The 20,166-nt window shown below is 38.9% G+C and overlaps 1 protein-coding gene across 1 annotated transcript in view; it reads right to left on the bottom strand.

Annotated features, from left to right (window-relative positions):
- The window catches only part of tox (thymocyte selection-associated high mobility group box), a 64,978-nt gene extending 61,183 nt beyond the window's left edge, over positions 1 to 3,795 (bottom strand). Inside the window, exon 1 of the mRNA XM_082513539.1 lies at positions 2,966 to 3,795. Within this exon, the coding sequence (XP_082369665.1) occupies positions 2,966 to 3,070 (105 nt within the window). The 5' untranslated portion in view covers positions 3,071 to 3,795. The remainder of the gene's footprint in view (positions 1 to 2,965) is intronic.
- Between the last annotated feature and the right edge of the window lie 16,371 nt (positions 3,796 to 20,166).

Genomic DNA, 20,166 nt, shown 5'->3' with positions numbered 1-20,166 from the left:
CATTACACCCTTTGGTGTAAGAGCAAAGGGTGCAATCAGACTTATTTTGCCACTTTAGAAAAGTAAAACTGCTCTGTATTTGAGGTTGAATTCCTGAAAACAGTCACTCATTTCAGATTCAGAGCCAACCAAGAAGCTCAAGTACGTCTTTAAAAGAACTGAATTAATGTTTAATCAACTCTCCTACTTTTGGCCTCTCTCCCTTTTCTTCAGTTTTTCTCTGCCTCTCTATGCAGTAATATGATCTCTTCTATCAGGCCGACAGGGCCGTGAATCAAGACACAGAGGAAAAAAAAAATATAGTACAAACCTTGGTGGCCCCACCCCCACTACACACACTCTACCTCCTCTGTGTGTGTGTGTGTGTGTGTGTGTGTGTGTGTGTGTGCGCGCGTCTCCCTCTCCCTCACTCGCATTCTCTCTCTCTCTCTCATCAACAACATCCCTACCCCCAACAACTCTCTCTCTCTTTCTCTTTCCAATCCCTACCCCCAACCACACAGGCTTGCTCTCTCTCCACATCCTCCGAGCTCTTATCTTCTATCTCTCCTTCCCTCTTTCTGAAACAAATACACACTAGCAACAACATGGCGCAGTGCTATATGGGGCCTTTCCACACTTGATGTGATTATGAGCTTAAAAACACAGCCCAGTATACACCACAGTGAGTTTGGTCATTATGGTAACAAATAAATAAATCAAAAAAAAAAAAATGGGGGAATAACTAACATATGTGCTGCTTACGCCCAATAACCACAGATTAAGGTCAGAGGTCACAACAGCTTTGTCATCACTTCTGCTCCATGACCTACAAACTGCATATAGTTTAGAAGTTCTCCAAATCTGCTATTTTTGTACTTTATTCAAAGAAAAATTACATTTATGCACCATCAGAGATCACACAGCACAGTCATGTCAGAGTTAAGAAATAGTCTCCCCACTTTTACCAAACTGCTTCATAATCCAAACAGAGCGGTGGCATACACAGACTCCATCAGCCGAGCATATTTCTTATTCCAGCACATATACACGTATATCAGCATATTTTATTATTGAACAAGAACTTAACAATGAGCATACTAATTTAAATATGTCTATCATTGGTTAACCACTTCAAGCAACTCAAGAAGTCTTGAACTCAAAATGGGCTTCACCAAAGGAAATATGGGTTCTCACTGATTTTAATCAACTTCCACTTTACAGCCCCATCCCATAATTTGTGATTTGTAAGTAAGTTCTCTCCATTTGAAGTGTCATTCTCTGATATATAATATTTTCTAACATCTGTCTTGTCAGCGAGCTCAACAGCACCGTAGCTGGTGTGACTGTTTCATTAGATGGTCTCCAGTTGTTCATGTGGCCAACAATGAAGGAACTATCCTGACGGTGGCATTTTTGGGGTTCCAGAGCTTCGGAAATAATCAGGTCTGAACTGTCGGGCAAAGACGCAATGGGACAGACCCAACCGTATGAGAAAGAGTTCAGTTAAACTCATCAGTGGAAACAAAGAAAAGGTGGAGTCAAAAGTTATGACATCAGGCTACAGGCCTGCCTTTGTTGGTTCCCCTGGTGCGCATTACATTTTACCCTCTGAAGTAGGTTACTAGCGACCAATCTAGGATTACGAGTAGAGTCTGGGTTAGGTTAACCTCCAACCTTTTTTCCAGCACTAGCTGAAAAGTTTCTACAGGAAAAAAAATGAAATGCAAACTTGAATGTATATAACCTGCTTTGGAAACTTAGTTCTTCTAGTTTCTGAACATTTGCATGTTTAGCTTGTGGCTAGAATGAAATCCAACCCTTACACTAATCCTACATGCTTTGTCAGTGACCTGATGGATATTTTGATGTTAAAAGGCCTTCATCCGATCATGAAAACTACTGCACGGGTTTGTTAGGAGAATTTCATATGACATGAGTATTTAATTTGAACTTCCAGTTGCTGTTGTTTGCATGGTATGTCAATAAAACAAATTGAAGTATAAAAGAAAATAGAGAGAAAGGGTTCAACACACCTTAACTACAGGTGCACAATTGACTTAGAATGATTTATTGATTAATAGTTCATTAAAGTCAGTATTTTCTTGTAATGAACTCATTATTACTATTTTTTTTACTTCTATTTAAAAGTACCAAACTACAAAATGAACCAGTCTATTTGAGACAGAGGATAATCGAGGTTAATAGTAGCAGTCAATTCACCTGGATGCAGTCATTAGCTAAACCTAATTAAATAATTAGGCAATTTTTCACTGTCAAATGGGCATGATTTGATTGAACCAAGACAATTTACTCTGACAAACATCCCCATACACTGGATGGGGATGGATTGTCCTTAACTGCAATCTACCTATAAGCTAAGCATCCACATCCACCCATCCTGGATCCCTATCAGGTCCAGGTTTCTACTGTAAATCTAACCCTGACCTTTGCTTCCCAAACTCCATTCACCTTGACCAAGATAGAATCAGAAACGAGTACTGCAAATTCTACACAAGATCACCTCTGTAAGCATACTACAAAAAGAGATCCTGGTTTCCTGTTTTCCTCCCTCATGCTTGCCATCTCTTTCATTCCAAACATACATCTTCTGTTTGGACTTCAAATATGCAGCATATTTAAACCCGATGGCCTTTCTATTACCAGTGGGCGTCTTTTTAATTATAGGTGTCATCACATCACAGACGACAAAGCCGGAATAAAATTACAGGCTCTGCACCCTCTAGTGAGTGAAAAATATAAAAAGAAGCACTCAAATGTAGTTACCTTCAGTAACTACGATAATTAACTGGAGCCTAACAAGCCAATTAATTACCCCTTAATTGGCAGGGCGCGGAACATGAACACGGAGAGGGGAGACAGCTGAGTGGGACTAATAAGTCAGAATAAGACAACACAAAAGTGTATTTTATCTGCTAACAGAAGAAGCCTATGTGCGGTAGTTTGCTTTCTTTCCCCCACTTACCTTGTTGGTCCCAAAGGCCGGGTCAGGGTAGGAAATCTGTCCCAATCTATTGTGGTCTGGCGCGGCTAGAGACTGAGGAGGAGGCGGGTAAACTGTTACATCCATGGCTGGAAATACATCCACTTCTCTTCCGAGTTTCTTTCCTTGCTTTTGTAATTTCAAAATTAAAGAGATTTAACAAAAACCTGAGCTTACTCTAAAAAAACAACTTTTTCAAAGACAAAACTAACTGGTGAAATAATTCTTAAACCAAGCTGTGAGAGGCAGCGAAGTTTTAGGCTGACGCTGTTCTCCACACACCGGCTTTCCTGCCCAAGAAACTGCTGCTCTGGGGAGCAAAGTTCCCTGTTCACGTACTTCTCACGTTAAAAACAAACGTTAAAATGAAGTAGTGCTTTTAAAAAGCACCGTTTCCTCTAGTGCGTCCGTTAGCCCTGTGTATGGTTCGGACAGGGGACGTCGTGGACCCTGTCTGTCCCTGCTTGGGACTCTGTTTGAATTTTCCTCCACTGCTGATGCTGCTGCTGCTGCTGATGCCGCCGCTGCGCGTGTGCTCAGTGCTGCGGTGCCTCGCGGACCAGTCATACAAAGAGCTTTTCTGTCAAGTTAGCGAGAGTTAGCCACAACGAAGCCGGAAGTACGTTTCACCTCACAAAGCCCGGGTTCTGTCAGGAGAAAAAAATAAGAGCTTAGCGATGACAATACAAATATTACCTTTTTCAGGCTTTTCGTAGAATTAACACGCTGACTAAAATAATGATGAATGATTTAAAAGAATATACTATTCCCCAGAGAGTGACTTTATTTTGGTGGTAACTGACTGTATGAGGCGTTTGCAGCTACCTTAGCAAAAAAAGATGGAGCTTATGGCAGCACGTGCTCCATCTAGAGGGGGGGAGAGTGTTATAAGGTCCAGCCAGTGCTGTACAGTTAGCTGTTGTCTATGTATTAATTTTGACTGTCATCACCTTGAACAGCTTGTTGGCTTATCTGTTAAACTTTGGCTAATCATTATAGTTTAGTCTTACCAGGACATAGGTTTGCCAGAGACAACAAGGCAGGAATATTGTTGTTTCCCACTTTCTATGAAATGAACCTGTTCCAGAACACTCCAGAATTGTACATGCTTAATGACTCAGTCTGCTGAGGTATACTGAAATGTTGTTATGTATGAAAAACAAGTACATAAAACTACACAGGTTACCAATGTTTAGCATGTACAGGACTTTTATTTATTAATATTAATATTATTATAATTAATAATACTAATATTTTTATTCAACTTTCCACACTCCTTTTCTGAGTAAATACAATACACCTGAAAGCTAAGCAAAAACTGAGAATTGCCTTCTACCAGCTTCACCCATGTGATAAGAATATTTCCAGTCTTTGTTGTAGCTGCAGTTCCCTTTCTTTGTGGTAGTTTCCATCGTGTCTGCTGAAATATGCATAGTGTGACTTGGCCCATAATGGCAGCCCTTCCTGCTCTCTTCACAGCCACTGGATAAAAGGCAGTCTTTAGAGATGTCTGACAGGGGCAGAAGAGATGGAAATGCTGTGCAATGTTTCATAAAGTAGGACACCTGGTCACCCTATCAGTGACTGACTGGTAAATTTAATTACACTTCTGCATTCTCTTCTGAATTCGGTGGTTACACTGGTGGTAGCTACAGTGAACCTATAGCAGAATGTAGCCTAATGCAAATTTTCAGGCTACAGGTTCACTGTACAAAAAAACAGGTTAGGCCAGCCAGGCCTGATACCGTCTTTCACATTTCTTTTGATGCTACACAAGTAAGCTAAATTTTACTTTCATTTCTCTTGTCTGAGCTGGCTCTGGTAGCAGTGGAGCCATGATCATCAATCTGGTGGTCCATATTTCTCCTTGGATCTCCAAAGAGTTTCTGAGAGCTAGTTCAGAAATAAAGCCTGAACTGGCAGCAGATCAATCTATCGAACTAAGGTGGTATGTGGAACCTTTAAAATACATTCTCCTGACATTCAAGTAATGTTTCCACCAGAGTTTAAAGGGCCTGTGATAACTGCACTTAATTTTTAATTTTTCAGTTTGAGCAATGCAGTCTAACTGGTGTTGGCAGAGTACACCATCTCTCTTTATTCCTCTGTCAGAATGCCTTTACGTAAATGGAAACTGATGTCACTTCAACAGACAAAGGTTTTCTCTTCAAAAGTACAAGCTGTGCAATGTCAAATTTTGACTACACACGATGAATATGGACCAGAATATGCACTTGTAGAAACAAGAATGTAAAGAAACAAGAAAGGAAAGCAGTGGGTGGACCTGTCTGGAGAAGCTGAGCCAGAGTCTGTTTGTCCTTTAGCTCATTTTTTTGTTTTTGATCAGCATCATAGCACATTCTATGAAACTGTCAGAAAATCGATGGAAAGGTTCAGATACTGGGTTAAAACTCTTTTTGTTGATGCAGCATCTACTTTATTACAGATCAGAATACAGTTCAGCCCAGCCGTCATTTTTCAGTCTGTTATCAGGTCAGTATGGTGTGACAGTTTTTGTTTGCTGTTTTGTCTACAGATGTCCCAAACAGCATTCCTAAAAGGTGGATTGAAGTCCCAAAACGCTGCCACAGAGAAAATAATGGGGTGGGGAGGACTTCAAAAGCAGAAATAATGACACTAATTTTCAGTCTGGGAGGTAAACTCTGGGACAGTGTTAGGTTTAGTTGTAGACGGGAAAACAAATAAATGAGTGTGAACTTTGGTAGGCAGGGGGGGGGGGGGGGGGGGGGGGGCATCAGGGGTTGCATTGGGGTTGGGGTCCCCCTCCTCCCAGAAAGGTCTCCAGTCCATCAAAGGGCAAGTTTATTATGTGGTTATTCTAAATTTACCATATTATAGATGTTGATGTGAGAAAGTGTGATGGTCTGTCTCTCTGTGAAAATCATTTACTTTCATTTAAAAACAGCAAATGGAAAAACTGCAATGTTGTCTCTAATTTCAGATGTGGTGGTAGAAAAGTAATGCATTTAAATTTGTTTGTGTATGGATATAAACAAGACTTATTTTTATAGTCTCCTGTGCTCATTTTAAATCAGATAATTGATAGTGTAGCCCTTAATTTAGGTTTGGGCAAAGTATAAATAGTGTCAAATTCAAAAGTCATGTAAATCATGGAGATGAAACAAGATAATCATAGGGTAGGGATATTGTAAAAGAAACAAGGAAGCAGGCTGTGTGTTTTAGAGTGAAAGAAAGAGACCATTCAATATAAACGAAAGAGGAATGATTCCTTTCATGTTTTCATGATATTTAATGACAAAACATATAGCCAGTATCTGCAATTACACATGTGTACACAGTTGCACATAAACAAAGAAAAGCTCTCCCCCTACGCTAAAATACACACACACACAATATATTCATCTTGCAGATTCACACACAGTGAACTTAAACAGATGGTCACACATGCACATCAAATATAAAAAAAACTGCTCACACAAAAAGTATGTGCAGAACCCCACATAATTATACCCTATATGGAATAATTATGCCACAGCCACATATAAGCATTTGTGTGCAGTCCAAATACACACACTCTTAGGAAACATGTCTATGCTCATACCAGAACACTCACGAACATACTGCACACACAAGCAGGTATCATAAAATACATTTTCTTATTTTTATACATCCCTGATACTCTCACATCACACAAACACACACAGCACAGACCAGCCCACACATACTTAGCGAACATACAGTGTTTGAGTTGCCCATCCCCCCAAATACACACATACATATATGCACCCCTCCCCTCTGAAAAAGGCATAATTCACTTCCACATTCTCCTCCCCCACACACAGTTCCTCTCTATAAAACTCCACACATACATAGACTGTATACACACACGATGTGCACATGAACTGAGCCAGTCAACACACACACACATACATACACACTCACACACCTATAAGAGTAGATGCAAGGACAGAACTGCAAACATACACACATGCCTGTGCTGCAACACACATGCTAATGCATGTCAAGACACACACAAATATGTGCACAAACAAAAGACCGCACTCTCTCTCTCTCCATGACTCACTCTGCCTCATACAGTGTTAAGATTGCCATGCATGAACTTTCCAACATATTTTGGGTTAAAATTGCAGTGTACTATAGCATATGAATGATGTGTGTCCCTTCATGTTGGGGGATTACATTATAGATTCATGGCACAGCCATGCACTCCTGAATGAAAACAGCCAGTGCTATATGTGTTACAGCTTTCTAGTGGGAAAGAGACAATGCAAAAGAGGAAGGAAATCAGAAAAAAAAAGAGTTTATTAAGGCAACTGTTGCATAGAAAAGAACACAGTGCGATATTGCTAATGTGTTGTTTTTTTATGTATTGTGGCTGATCGGACACACCCCTCTCACACACTCTTCACACTCCTGCCATCTGGAAAAAGGTACCGAAGCATTCGGGCACACACATCCAGCTTTTTTCCACAAGCCACCCGTCTCCTCAGCAAAAAGGAACTGGACTGATAAACACACACACACACACACACACACACACACACACACACACACACACACACACACACACACACACACACAAACATTATCACTCAGCTTAACTCAACTACCTCAAAACATTGAGACTGGACTGTCTAATCAACACAAGCGCAAACACACTGACCTACACCACCAAACTATCGCACACACCAACCTGTAAATGCACAATATTATTACTGGTCTTTTTGCACTAACTTCTTTACTTCCTAATTTTTGCTGCTACACTAAGGAATGTTTACTGTTCCTCCACTACTTCAACTCATCATCGCAAAACCTTATTATTATGTTACGTTGTGTTTTTTTTGTCACATTGTCACTATGTTGCTCTTGTTTGCACATTTGCATGTACACTTTGTTGTCTGCTGTCTGTTAACAAAAAAAAAACAGTCTTCCTTAGATAGTTAGATAGTTAGTTTTTGTTAATTTATGTTGTAATTTATGTTAGGTCAGTCTGTCTTGTCTCTGCTAGCCAGCTAACTAGGCCTCTTAGTTAGCTAGTTTAGTGTTTTCTGTTAATTTATGTTGTAAATTTATGTAGCACCTTGGTCCTGGAGGAACGTTGTTTCGCTTCACTGTGTACTAACTGTATATGGTTGAAGTGACAATAAAGCCAACTTGACTTGACTTGACTTGGTAAGAAGAAGACCTAAATACAAGTAACTACAAAAATAAGGGCAATAAAGGGCAAAAGCAATCACATGAATGAATTTAACATGAGGGAGCTGACACAAAAGGCTGGCCCAAGAAACACTGAAGGAAAGAAATTCTAAATTCTAAAAGCTGAATTTAGGAACTTAGGACTAAAAAGACCCAGGAAATATACAAAGATGAAAAGATAAACATTAAGGAAACTAAGAGTTAAAATAAATAAAAATTTAATAATAAACAGAACTTGAAAGTCTGAATAATTGGTCATAACCTGAGCTATGGTTCACTTTTTCTATTGGAGTAAGTACATTCAGATACTGCTATGCATTCTTTCTAATGGCAGCTAGGGAACTCCTGCTGTTGGAAAAACACTTCCAGCTGTAACATCTATTGGAAAATACTTTGATTCGGAACTTCCAGATGAGCTTATGGCATTAGTCAGATGTTTGCACAGTGCTCCCATCTACTGGGCACTTGTTTCTGTTTTTGTGTTTTTTATGTCTTTTCGTTGCATCTTTCTGCAACGCACTAATCACTTCCTGCAGAAACTGATAGACATTGGCCTCAGCCTGAACCCAGACTTTACTTCGGATTGGACCGACAGTATTGATTCCAGATTGCGAGACCAATCTCAGGTGGTGTTTGATTGGATAATGGACGTAAATAGTTGAACCATATCCACATACATAGAGCAATTTTAGATTCATATGTAAAATATGTGTTAGACTGTGTAGTCAATGTTGAAAAAAACAAAAAAACTTTAAAATATTATTATCAGCATACTGTATGGGGTGAGTCGTAATGCTGTGGCACAACAAACAGAGGCAGTGCAGCATATGCAGAACTGTACATGTGTTTAAATAAAGCATTTCATTAATCACCAGAAATACCAATGAATAATAAAATATGTATAGCAGACTTTTCAGAATGACCAACTACGGCAGTAAACATGATTCATATTTGTGTACTGTAAACCCATCAGAGTCAGATGTTTGAATCTTTGAATGAGGTACACACAGCCTCTGATCACAGAAAATGAAATGAAAATGTAATGGTTGTTAATGCAAGTCAAATAAATGATTTGATTTTTATTGAGAACTTAACCATTATTTAGTTAAACTCAATTTGTGTTTGTTTCTTTTTATATTCCACAAAATTGGTGTATCACTATAATTCCATTACAGTAGACAAGAAAAAGTAAGCAATTATCTTGTCCAAATAAACTGAGAAGAAATGAAAAGGAATAACTAGTGGTACTCAAAACTGATTGTAATGGCAAATTGTAAGTTTGGCTTGAATTCATTCTTATTAGCAAGACAGCCTGAGGTTAGTTTTTCCTTAAAAACCAATAAATAAATATGAAGAAAGGTTGAGTATAACTAATTTCCCTTTCAAAAAGAGTCGGCTAACCTAGAATTTTGCAAAATGATTACTTGGCACTGCTTTGGTCTGCAACATTTCAACAATTAACCGATTACAGCTGTTATTATGAAATACAATTGCAATCGAATCTATTTTGATAGATATAAAAAGACAGATATAAAAAGAACAAAGGTCTTTTTATATCTGTCTTTGGACAAAATAGATTCTTGAAGGTAAAGTTCTATATTCTGTCTCCTTAATTTTTTTCATGATTAAAAAACTTGGGTTTTTTTTCATGCCTGACTGTTTCTTGGCCAGTAACACCAACTTCCTGCTCTGTTGTTACTGTGGGGTTGGCAAAGACCCAGTAGAGACTCAGAGAAATAACTATACTCAACCAGGAAACACTCCAATTATATTTTATTTAGTAGAGTAACAAGAAGGGTACAGTGGGGCAAAAAAGTATTTAGTCAGCCACCGATTGTGCAAGTTCCCCCACTTAAAATGATGACAGAGGTCAGTAATTTGCACCAGAGGTACACTTCAACTGTGAGAGACAGAATGTGAAAAAAAAATCCATGAATCCACATGGTAGGATTTGTAAAGAATTTATTCGTAAATTAGGGTGGAAAATAAGTATTTGGTCAATAACAAAAATACAACTCAATACTTTGTAACATAACCTTTGTTGGCAATAACAGAGGTCAAACGTTTACTATAGGTCTTTACCAGGTTTGCACACACAGTAGCTGGTATTTTGGCCCATTCCTCCATGCAGATCTTCTTGAGAGCAGTGATGTTTTGGGGCTGTCGCCGAGCAACACGGACTTTCAACTCCCGCCACAGATTTTCTATGGGGTTGAGGTCTGGAGACTGGCTAGGCCACTCCAGGACTTTCAAATGCTTCTTACGGAGCCACTCCTTTGTTGCCCGGGCGGTGTGTTTTGGATCATTGTCATGTTGGAAGACCCAGCCTCGTTTCATCTTCAAAGTTCTCACTGATGGAAGGAGGTTTTGGCTCAAAATCTCACGATACATGGCCCCATTCATTCTGTCCTTAACACGGATCAGTCGCCCTGTCCCCTCGGCAGAAAAACAGCCCCATAGCATGATGTTTCCACCCCCATGCTTCACAGTAGGTATGGTGTTCTTGGGATGCAACTCAGTATTCTTCTTCCTCCAAACACGACGAGTTGAGTTTATACCACAAAGTTCTACTTTGGTTTCATCTGACCACATGACATTCTCCCAATCCTCTGCTGTATCATCCATGTGCTCTCTGGCAAACTTCAGACGGGCCTGGACATGCACTGGCTTCAGCAGCGGAACACGTCTGGCACTGCGGGATTTGATTCCCTGCCGTTGTAGTGTGTTACTGATGGTGACCTTTGTTACTTTGGTCCCAGCTCTCTGCAGGTCATTCACCAGGTCCCCCCATGTGGTTCTGGGATCTTTGCTCACCATTCTCATGATCATTTTGACCCCACGGGATGAGATCTTGCGTGGAGCCCCAGATCGAGGGAGATTATCAGTGGTCTTGTATGTCTTCCATTTTCTGATGATTGCTCCCACAGTTGATTTTTTCACACCAAGCTGCTTGCCTATTGTAGATTCACTCTTCCCAGTCTGGTGCAGGTCTACAATACTTTTCCTGGTGTCCTTCGAAAGCTCTTTGGTCTTGGCCATGGCAGAGTTTGGAGTCTGACTGTTTGAGGCTGTGGACAGGTGTCTTTTATACAGATGATGAGTTCAAACAGGTGCCATTCATACAGGTAACGAGTGGGGGACAGAAAAGCTTCTTACAGAAGACGTTACAGGTCTGTGAGAGCCAGAGATTTTCCTTGTTTGAGGTGACCAAATACTTATTTTCCACCCTAATTTACGAATAAATTCTTTACAAATCCTACCATGTGAATTCATGGATTTTTTTTTCACATTCTGTCTCTCACAGTTGAAGTGTACCTCTGGTGCAAATTACTGACCTCTGTCATCATTTTAAGTGGGGGAACTTGCACAATCGGTGGCTGACTAAATACTTTTTTGCCCCACTGTAGAAACAGATATAGATCCAAGTTCCTCAGCTAGACATGACAGAAAATATACTAAATGTGCAATTTTCCTACACACAAAAAAAATACAAAAGGATACACTGTATAAATAGTTTATTGAATGTATTGGTTCTTAAATAGCACTTTTGTACTCTGAGCACTCAAAGTACTTTATACAACTTGTCTCGTTCACCCATTCACACAAGCGCTTTTGTGTAGTTTACTAGGTTTTCCCTCTGCTGATCAGCTCTGTTGGTCAAGAGTAGAGAGCCTTCTGACCTTCTGGAGAGAACAGAAACAGACTTGCAACAGGTGGTGAGGACAGCACAGCGTGTCATTGGTGCAACTCTAGCCTTTCTCAGTCATATTCACACTAACCGACTACAAAAGAAAGCTAGTTGTGTTATAATGGAGCACAATCAGACCAGATATTGTCTTTCCCCTGTATTATGTATATACACGCTTTCTTAAGTTTACTTTAATTTATGCTGCTGTCTTTTTTTCTTTTCTTTTTTTTTTCCTGTCAAACGTAGAGCTGTTATTTTTTTTCTCAAAATGATAGACTACCCATTGCTGGACAGTCAGGGAAGGAGGTGCTAGCTAGCCACTTGCAGGATGGGAAAATAAACACACAGCACTGTATTATAGTTTTCTTTCTTGTGTGACGCCCTGTGTTTCACAGTTAACCTTTGGAACACCTGCAACAGCTCTGTGGTCTCACAAAAGTGACAGAACCTTTGTGCAAGACCAAAAACATCTCACTTGTTCTTCTGCCTAAACTTTGTGAAGTTTGCCAGATGCGTTCCCACTTTTTGTCTAGTATGACAGAAGACAAAATCATACATGACACCTATTCTCATTCTCATCTTCAACGAGGCCTTTTGATGTCAGGATTAGACCATACTTGTTCTGACATTATGCAGTCCAAATCCAGCACCACTCAAATATGTCTTCATCTTAATATTTAGGTACTTGCTTTGTTGCCATAATGTGAGAAATACCTGGACACACACACACACACACAGGCAGTCTCCTCTGATCTGACAGTCTCATATTCGATGAATGCCCACTGAATTCATTTGCACATTTTTAGCTGAAGGTTGATGCATCATTCAGACCTATTTTTCCCCGCAGTCACTGTTTTACACCCCATCTCATCATTATTTCATACAAGGCTATTTATTATGCTACTGTATAGCACATACACACACACACACACACACACACACACACACACACACACACACACACACACACACACACGCACACACACTAGAATAAACCCTCTGTATGGCTTCATATACACCGCATGAATACAGATTAGATGTGCATAAATACAGAAGCAGCCTGTTTGGAACTGAAATCAAAGGCAAATCAATCAGTTGCTCTTAAGCTTATACAGTTTTATATACTACTTTAACTGCTGGTAGATTTCACATGACGTGACGTGAGGTTTGTATTTGGGAAAACCTAAATAGATTTCCAGAGAAATGATGTAGCTTTATATATTGACCCTACCTCACAGTGACAATACTTCCAAGTAAGGGAACACACACACACACACACACACACACACACACACACACACACACATATAAAATTAAAGCTAACACAAAGGGGCGGGGCGGGGGGGGGGGGGGGTGTATGTGTATGTGTGTGTCTCTAATACTGGACTATGTTTTAGCTGTGTCAGCTTCAGTGTGTCGATGTGTACAGAGAAAAAGCCCTGTGTTTGTACTGTACTTAACAGCTGTGAGTGCAGGCAAAATAAATGTAACTCAGATTAAGATCTCTTAATAATTCAACCAATCACACGTCTTCCAGGGTATACATTTCAGTGTTATGGGGTAACTTCCTCTTTCTGCCTCACGCTGTTTGGGCCTGTTTGGTTACATAACTGATGGCTGCTGACTCTACTAAGCAGTGGTATAAAAGAAGTAGTTAATTTTTTAGTTTGTTGAGGTTTTAAAATTGTGATGGTGGTGGTATTATTTCTTTTATAGTATATAACAGACTTACTGATGTTAAATGGGAAATTACATCATTACTAAACAAGCCATTTTGTCTGAAGACTTTTGTAGCTGTCATATGATTTTTATTATATAATATAATGACTGATTGTTATCAGTCACTTCTAACTGTTCCCCCTGATCAATTTCAGGTTAATTTTTGTATGGTGAAAATACTGCAGCAGGTTGTCTTCAAATTCACTTTTGTTATCTTAGCATTTAAGTGATTAGCTTATTCGTCATTTATACTCTGTGTCTATCATTTAGATTTTCTTTAAAATCTAGCAAATCTACATACAAGTCCTTTGCTACATTAGGACGCATTTTCTCCTGAGTCCAGAGTTAGCATCAAATTTGAATCCACAACTCACCAACAGCTCATCTGCTAAAGAATGCAAATAAAATAACTGCGGCCTCAGTTCATGATTTATTCATAGAGATTTTAAAAAAGATGACAAGACAAAAGTGGAACTTTTTTTGAAGGTTTGGGTGAAAGTCAGGTGTCACAGGACTGAATTTCATAAAAGGAACATTTTACCAGCAAACACCGTGGTAGCCTGAATATTTAGCCATCAATTTATGCCCTGAATCTCAAGCTTGCTTAGTATATGTAACAGGACAATGATCTGAAACACACCAGCACACCCACCTCCGTATGACTCAATATAGCGGGGTGGCTGTAACTCAGCTGGTAGAGCAGGTCACCTGCTAACCTGAAGGTTGGTGGTTCAATCCCAGTTTGCTCCAGGCTGCGAGCAAAGTATCCTTGAGCAAGAAGTAGATGCTAATTCTTGAACACTGTTCTTGCTGGCAAGGGTGCAAAAAAAACCAGTACAAAGGTGTTTACCCCATAGATCCAGTCTTTAGGGGGACTGGACACAGACAGTTACTTTTGGATAGTTTTTTTCCCTGTAATAATTAAAATCACCGTTTAAACACTGCATTTTGCTTTTACTCGAATTATCTTACCCTAATCTTAAACTATTTAAACCTGAACCATTAAATTAAAAAAATGGAGTTTAGTGAACATTTAGTGATGACATTAGAAAATAAATGAAATATTAATTTGCATTTACAACTTTTAATTTGTACCATATTTGCTGCATCAGGGATTGATTGGTTTTTTTATTGATTGATTTTTGCAATGTATTCATTAAATATTTATTCTTCAACTTATTTCAGTTTTTCAGAGGAGAAAGAAAAATCCCACTGATGTAGAAGTTCTAAAAACTCACAAAAACCCACGTATCAAATATGATACACTCGGCGTTAAAAGGTTAAAATTTATTTGATGATCTGAAACATTTCAGTGTGGCAAAAATGCAAAAAATAAAAAACAAGAAAGAATGGCGACAAATACCTTTTTACTGTACTGTATAAAACTTTACTTATCAAATTCTCTCCAGTTTTAATCATGAAGCTTCCTTGAACCTTCCTTCCTTGAATCACAAAGCTAGGTCTTCCTTGAAATGATATTTCTGTAAGACTGGATTATCTTCCCAATTATTACTGGTGCAACACCACATTTATATCACTTAAGTCCACTCGGCAGGAGATTGTTTGGGGTAATTTCATCTGCAGAGAGTCAAGCAAGTAGTTTTGTCAAAGCTATTTATTGGTGTCTTAGAGATAAGAAAAGGTGTCTGGCTGAAGCAACATTGGACACTGTGAACAAACAATCCTGTTTTGGGGAAAAACTATTTTAACATTTGCATACGCAGGTAGGAGCAGGAGGAGTGGCTCAACTCACAAGTATGCATTTACTATAAGTGAAAATTGTACTGTGAGATGGGATGCTGTGGGAGAAAACAATGGTCTGTCAGTGAGAGCATTTCTGATCATTTCAGTAAGAATTTATCTCTGACTTCATTACATTAAGATAAAATGTGCACTTACACTTCCTTCTCAAACTATTATTGTTTCGGTTTGCAGAAACACTCCCCTCAGTTTTTGCTGTACATCATATCATGCCCAGACTGTCATTCGCCATTTCCATCTTCACTCAGATAGCTGACAGGGAATATGTGTGACAGGAAATTAGTTGAGGTTTGCAGTGAAGCATTTTGAGATAATCTGAATGGAAAATGACCCGACTCCAGCTCTGACCTGTGCTTCTTTGAAGGTAAAACTCAGTCAGTATGACAGGGCGGCACTGACGCTTCTATTTTAAAATGTATGTAGAGATAGAGACTGGTAGCATTTCCATGTGTTCATCTTACTCAGCATAGCAAAGCACAGTGCAGCAAATTCAATTCAATTCAATTTTATTTATTCAGCACCAAATCACAACAACAGTCAAGGCACTGTATTTTGTAAGGTAGATCCTACAATAATACATACAGAGAAAAACCCAACAATCATATGACCCCCTATGAGCAAGCACTTTGACAACAGTGGGAAGAAAAAACTCAATTTTAACAGGAAAACCAGGCTCAGGGAGGGGCGGCCAAATAGATACAATTTGATGTATTCATTTTATTTATTCACTGATTTCAAATATCAAACTGAGGTTTGCATCTACTTAAGTAATTCCAGGATAACTCAACATTTATTGTGCATCTCTGTGGTCTCTGTTCATCAGAATCTGTTAGCGCTAACACAAAAATTTTATGTACTCCAAAAACTGTAAATAAAAGAGGTCACCACAGTGACAAGTTGGCCAGTCTTTTATTTATTTTAAAAAAAATTTAATTTAATTTGATTAAATTTTTTTTTGCCAGAAGTCAGCAGGCCTAGTTATCGGCTAACAAGTGCTAGTTATCAGCTAACGCTAGCAAACTTAGTTAGCATTTGTTATGCCTAATTTGTGCTAATATACCAATGAAACGCTCAAATTTTACTCACAAAAATGGAAGCAAGAACATGCTGGACTGTGCTACAGAGAAAGTGACACTGTTATCAGATAAGTCCATTAAAATGCTCCAAAAGGGGGCAACAGCACAAACACAGTGCTGAGGTCCAGTTGTGAGATTTGAATTAGTGGAGGTAAGGTCTATCAGATCACTGTCACTGGCAGTCCTGAAGAAAATCATGAACTTGTTTAGTTTAGTATAAATATTACATTAATTGCAGTACAATAATTGACCCTCTAATACAGCGGTCTCCAACCTTTTTTGGGCCACGGACCGGTTTAGTGTCAGACAATATTTTCATGGACCGGCCTTTAAGGTGTCGCGGATAAATACAACAAAATAAAATGATACGACCAAGACAAAAACTGTGGTATTTTGTGAATATATATATATAATAGTAAATGCAAAATTCACTTTGTAATTGTGTAACTTTATTAGCAGCGTCCTCCTGAAATGCACCAACAACATTGAGAGTAACATCCTCCTCTCTGCCCCTTAATGCTCTCTGGTCGCTGTGGTAACGTACAAATATTTCTTTCAAAATAAGACACACAACTACAACACGGGAAAAGACCCAGGGAAACCGAGTTAATGATAAAAACCATGAAAACCATAGATTTAATATCCGAGTATCAACTCTCGCAGCCCGGTACCAAACGACTGGTACCAGTCTGTGGCCTGGGGGTTGGGGACTGCTGCTCTAATAGACTTAAAACTATAGGACTACTCTGTTTCATTCATTTGTGTTTCGTGGGGGAAAGCAGCAAGAAGCACAACAAATGAATAAATGAATATTTACCCTTTTTTTAACAAATAGCTCACTGTCTTCATCCATCTCTTCAGATAAGTTCTTCAACATTGATCATAAGGAGCTAAAAACTTTCTTTCAAATGACATGATGGCATGATTCTCAAGTATCAACAACCCACCTCGTCTTTATGTGGCCCATTGACAAATTTTCGTTAATTTTTAGTATTTACACAAGACAGCAGGTATCATTCATGGCTTTTTTTCCATTTTGCTTACACTCTTGTTTCCTGTAATTTTTTTCGGGATCCAAATTTCCAGCGAACCCAAGCAGATCATAAAAGACATAAGCTGAGATCGGTTGTGATCAGGCCAAGTCACGGCTAAAATTTATGAGTTTGTATTGCTCTGTTTTATCTGAAAATTCCCTTAGCACAAGTTAACCTACAGGATTTTCCCAAGGTATGTTAATTGTTCCGCTGCCATGGCAGAAATAAAATCATTACTAGTGAACATGTCGAAAGTGTGTCCCAGCATCTTCACTACTGTGCAGATGATGGTAAGCTTAAAATGACAGAAAATGCTGAAAAATGTGAACTGTCAGAAAAAGTAGCCTTGACCTGTTTCCAAGAGACAGACTGGAGAGCAAGTATGTGACTTCGCCCATATACCTGATAAAGTTTGGATAGAATGGGGGGGGGGGGCGGAGTTTAATAAATGTTTCAGCTTTAACCAAGATAAATCTGAAGCCACTGAACCCTGAGTCACTCCTCATGTGTTCTTTATGAATGCATACATGAATGAGTGTGGGTTTTCATGTTAAATTGCTTAAAGTGAGGTCAATAAGACTTGAAAAGTGTTGAAAAAATCCAATACCAGCTCACTGTGCATTAATATGTATTTGCAGAGAGACTCAAGCTTCTATTTGGCTGCTGTCTATATGTGATCACCACACACCACGGGGCTTGGAGAGAGAAAGTAAGAGAGAGGGAGAAGGGATAGTGTTGGTGACAGCCCGTCAGTTTGCATTGACAACAATGTGACGATGAGGTCTACTCCGTTTTGACAGGTTGCCCTATTCGCGCACACTTGCACACACGCCGATATAACAAGAGTGTGTGTATGTTGCAGAAAGGGAATAATAAATTGGACCACATGATTTTAAAGTAATTGCTAGTTGTCAAGGTGACAGAGAGGTGAGGCAAAGAACTATAGATACTATGGCACTGAACTGATTAGTAGTAAACAAAAAACTAATCAGAACAAGAATATGCACACTGATATAAGAGGGTCCTACAACTTCAGGCTTTTTTGTGTGTTCCCTTTCATATCTAATGCATTTCTGTAATTCACTGTAATTCAAACTTTTTTCTAAATTTTTTTGTCGAATTTAGTTACAGCTCCTAGAAGATATTTTAAATGCCCTTCAATACGCTTTGCATTCAGTTATTATTTCATAATATTATGCTAGACTCAGTAAACCCTTCACCGGTGACATTTTATTTGGGCTAGGATAAAGGGATGGAATTTACACTTATACACAGTGTTGGGAAGGTTACTTTTAAAATGTATTCCACTACAGATTACAGAATTCATGCCCCAAAATGTATTTTGTAACATATTCCATGAGAGTAACGTATTCTGAATACTTTGGATTACTTTATATATTGTCAAACTTTTTACAACTACATGAATGTACTATTGCTGTGTGATTTATTACTATTACTGAAGGTTATTCGCCATACCAATACAAACTAGATTTTTAAATTTTAATATATGAGTAACAGTAGGTGCACATTAGGTAAGGCTGCACTTTTTGAAGCGATCTCATATAGAAAACTATTCCGGGCGTATATAAAACAGGTCCTCGGCTCCGAACTGTAGTAAAGGGACCTCTGGCCAATACGTCAGGTTCCGTGTCGGGCTCGTAGCCGAAAAAACTAGCTTTACTTTGTTGTCTGGGTGAACTTTGCTAGCGAGAGACAGAGAGAAGCGTTGAAAGGCTGCTCCAACGGTACTTATTGTTTTGGAGAAAAACACGAACACAGTGTACAGTTGAGTCTTAGCAGCTTACTTACAACTGGGCTACACTGCCCAATACAGTTACTCATATTTTGTATTTTAAATATGTAACGCCAGTACATGTATTCCTTTACTCCCCAACATTGCTTATACAGCATACCTAAAAACAACCCAACTCCAACCTACCAACAACCTGGTAGATGTTAACAAGTGAAACCCTAAAGTAGTTGTTTTTTTATGCTTCCTTATTTGTCTTACCAAACATTAAAACCACATTCATTAGCCTCGTCTTCCTTCAAGACAATGAAGATCAGACTCAGTCCAGTGTTTCCCATGGATGATTAAATTAACTTGATCGTGGAAATTGGAAGACCATTCCAATGTTTTGTTGTCCTGCTAAGACTGTGGCCACTGGGAAAATGCAGTTGCCTGTGGGGCAGCACTTGGTCTGTGTCAATCTCTCTCTACTGATAAAGATCATGTTGTTAACTGGTAATACTGGTAATACTGGTAACGGTTGCTTGGGCACAACACTATGTCACTATACCCTGCTAGCACTATAGCATAATAGCATTTTTCAATAGCATTTTTAATGACCTGCTGAATCTAACTATGCACATTTTCTGACCTACAAGATAGATTTTTGTCTTCTATTTCTCCTGAACTACCAACTCCTCACCAAGCGTGGTTCTGCTTGAGGGGATCATCAAATTTGTGGAGTTTTCTCTCTAGAACTGAAGGTGTTAAAAAAATAAAGAGCCTTGAGGCAGTTATTGTTGTGAATTTGAACTACATAAGTAAAACTCAATTACCATATTTTTCGGACCATAATGCGTATTAAGTGAAACTAAAGAGTCAGATAAGTCAAACTTTATTCAACTCATTCACAATAACTCTCAACATTGTTCAGTTGTAACACATAAAATTCAGAACAAAACGCTTACTTTTTCGGT

This window comes from Aulonocara stuartgranti, assembly GCF_965226115.1.
Source record: "Aulonocara stuartgranti genome assembly, chromosome: 18".
NCBI classification, from domain to species: Eukaryota; Metazoa; Chordata; class Actinopteri; order Cichliformes; family Cichlidae; genus Aulonocara; species Aulonocara stuartgranti.
The sequence above is the reverse complement of the archived record's forward strand: the minus strand, read 5'-3'. Positions and strand labels throughout refer to the sequence as shown.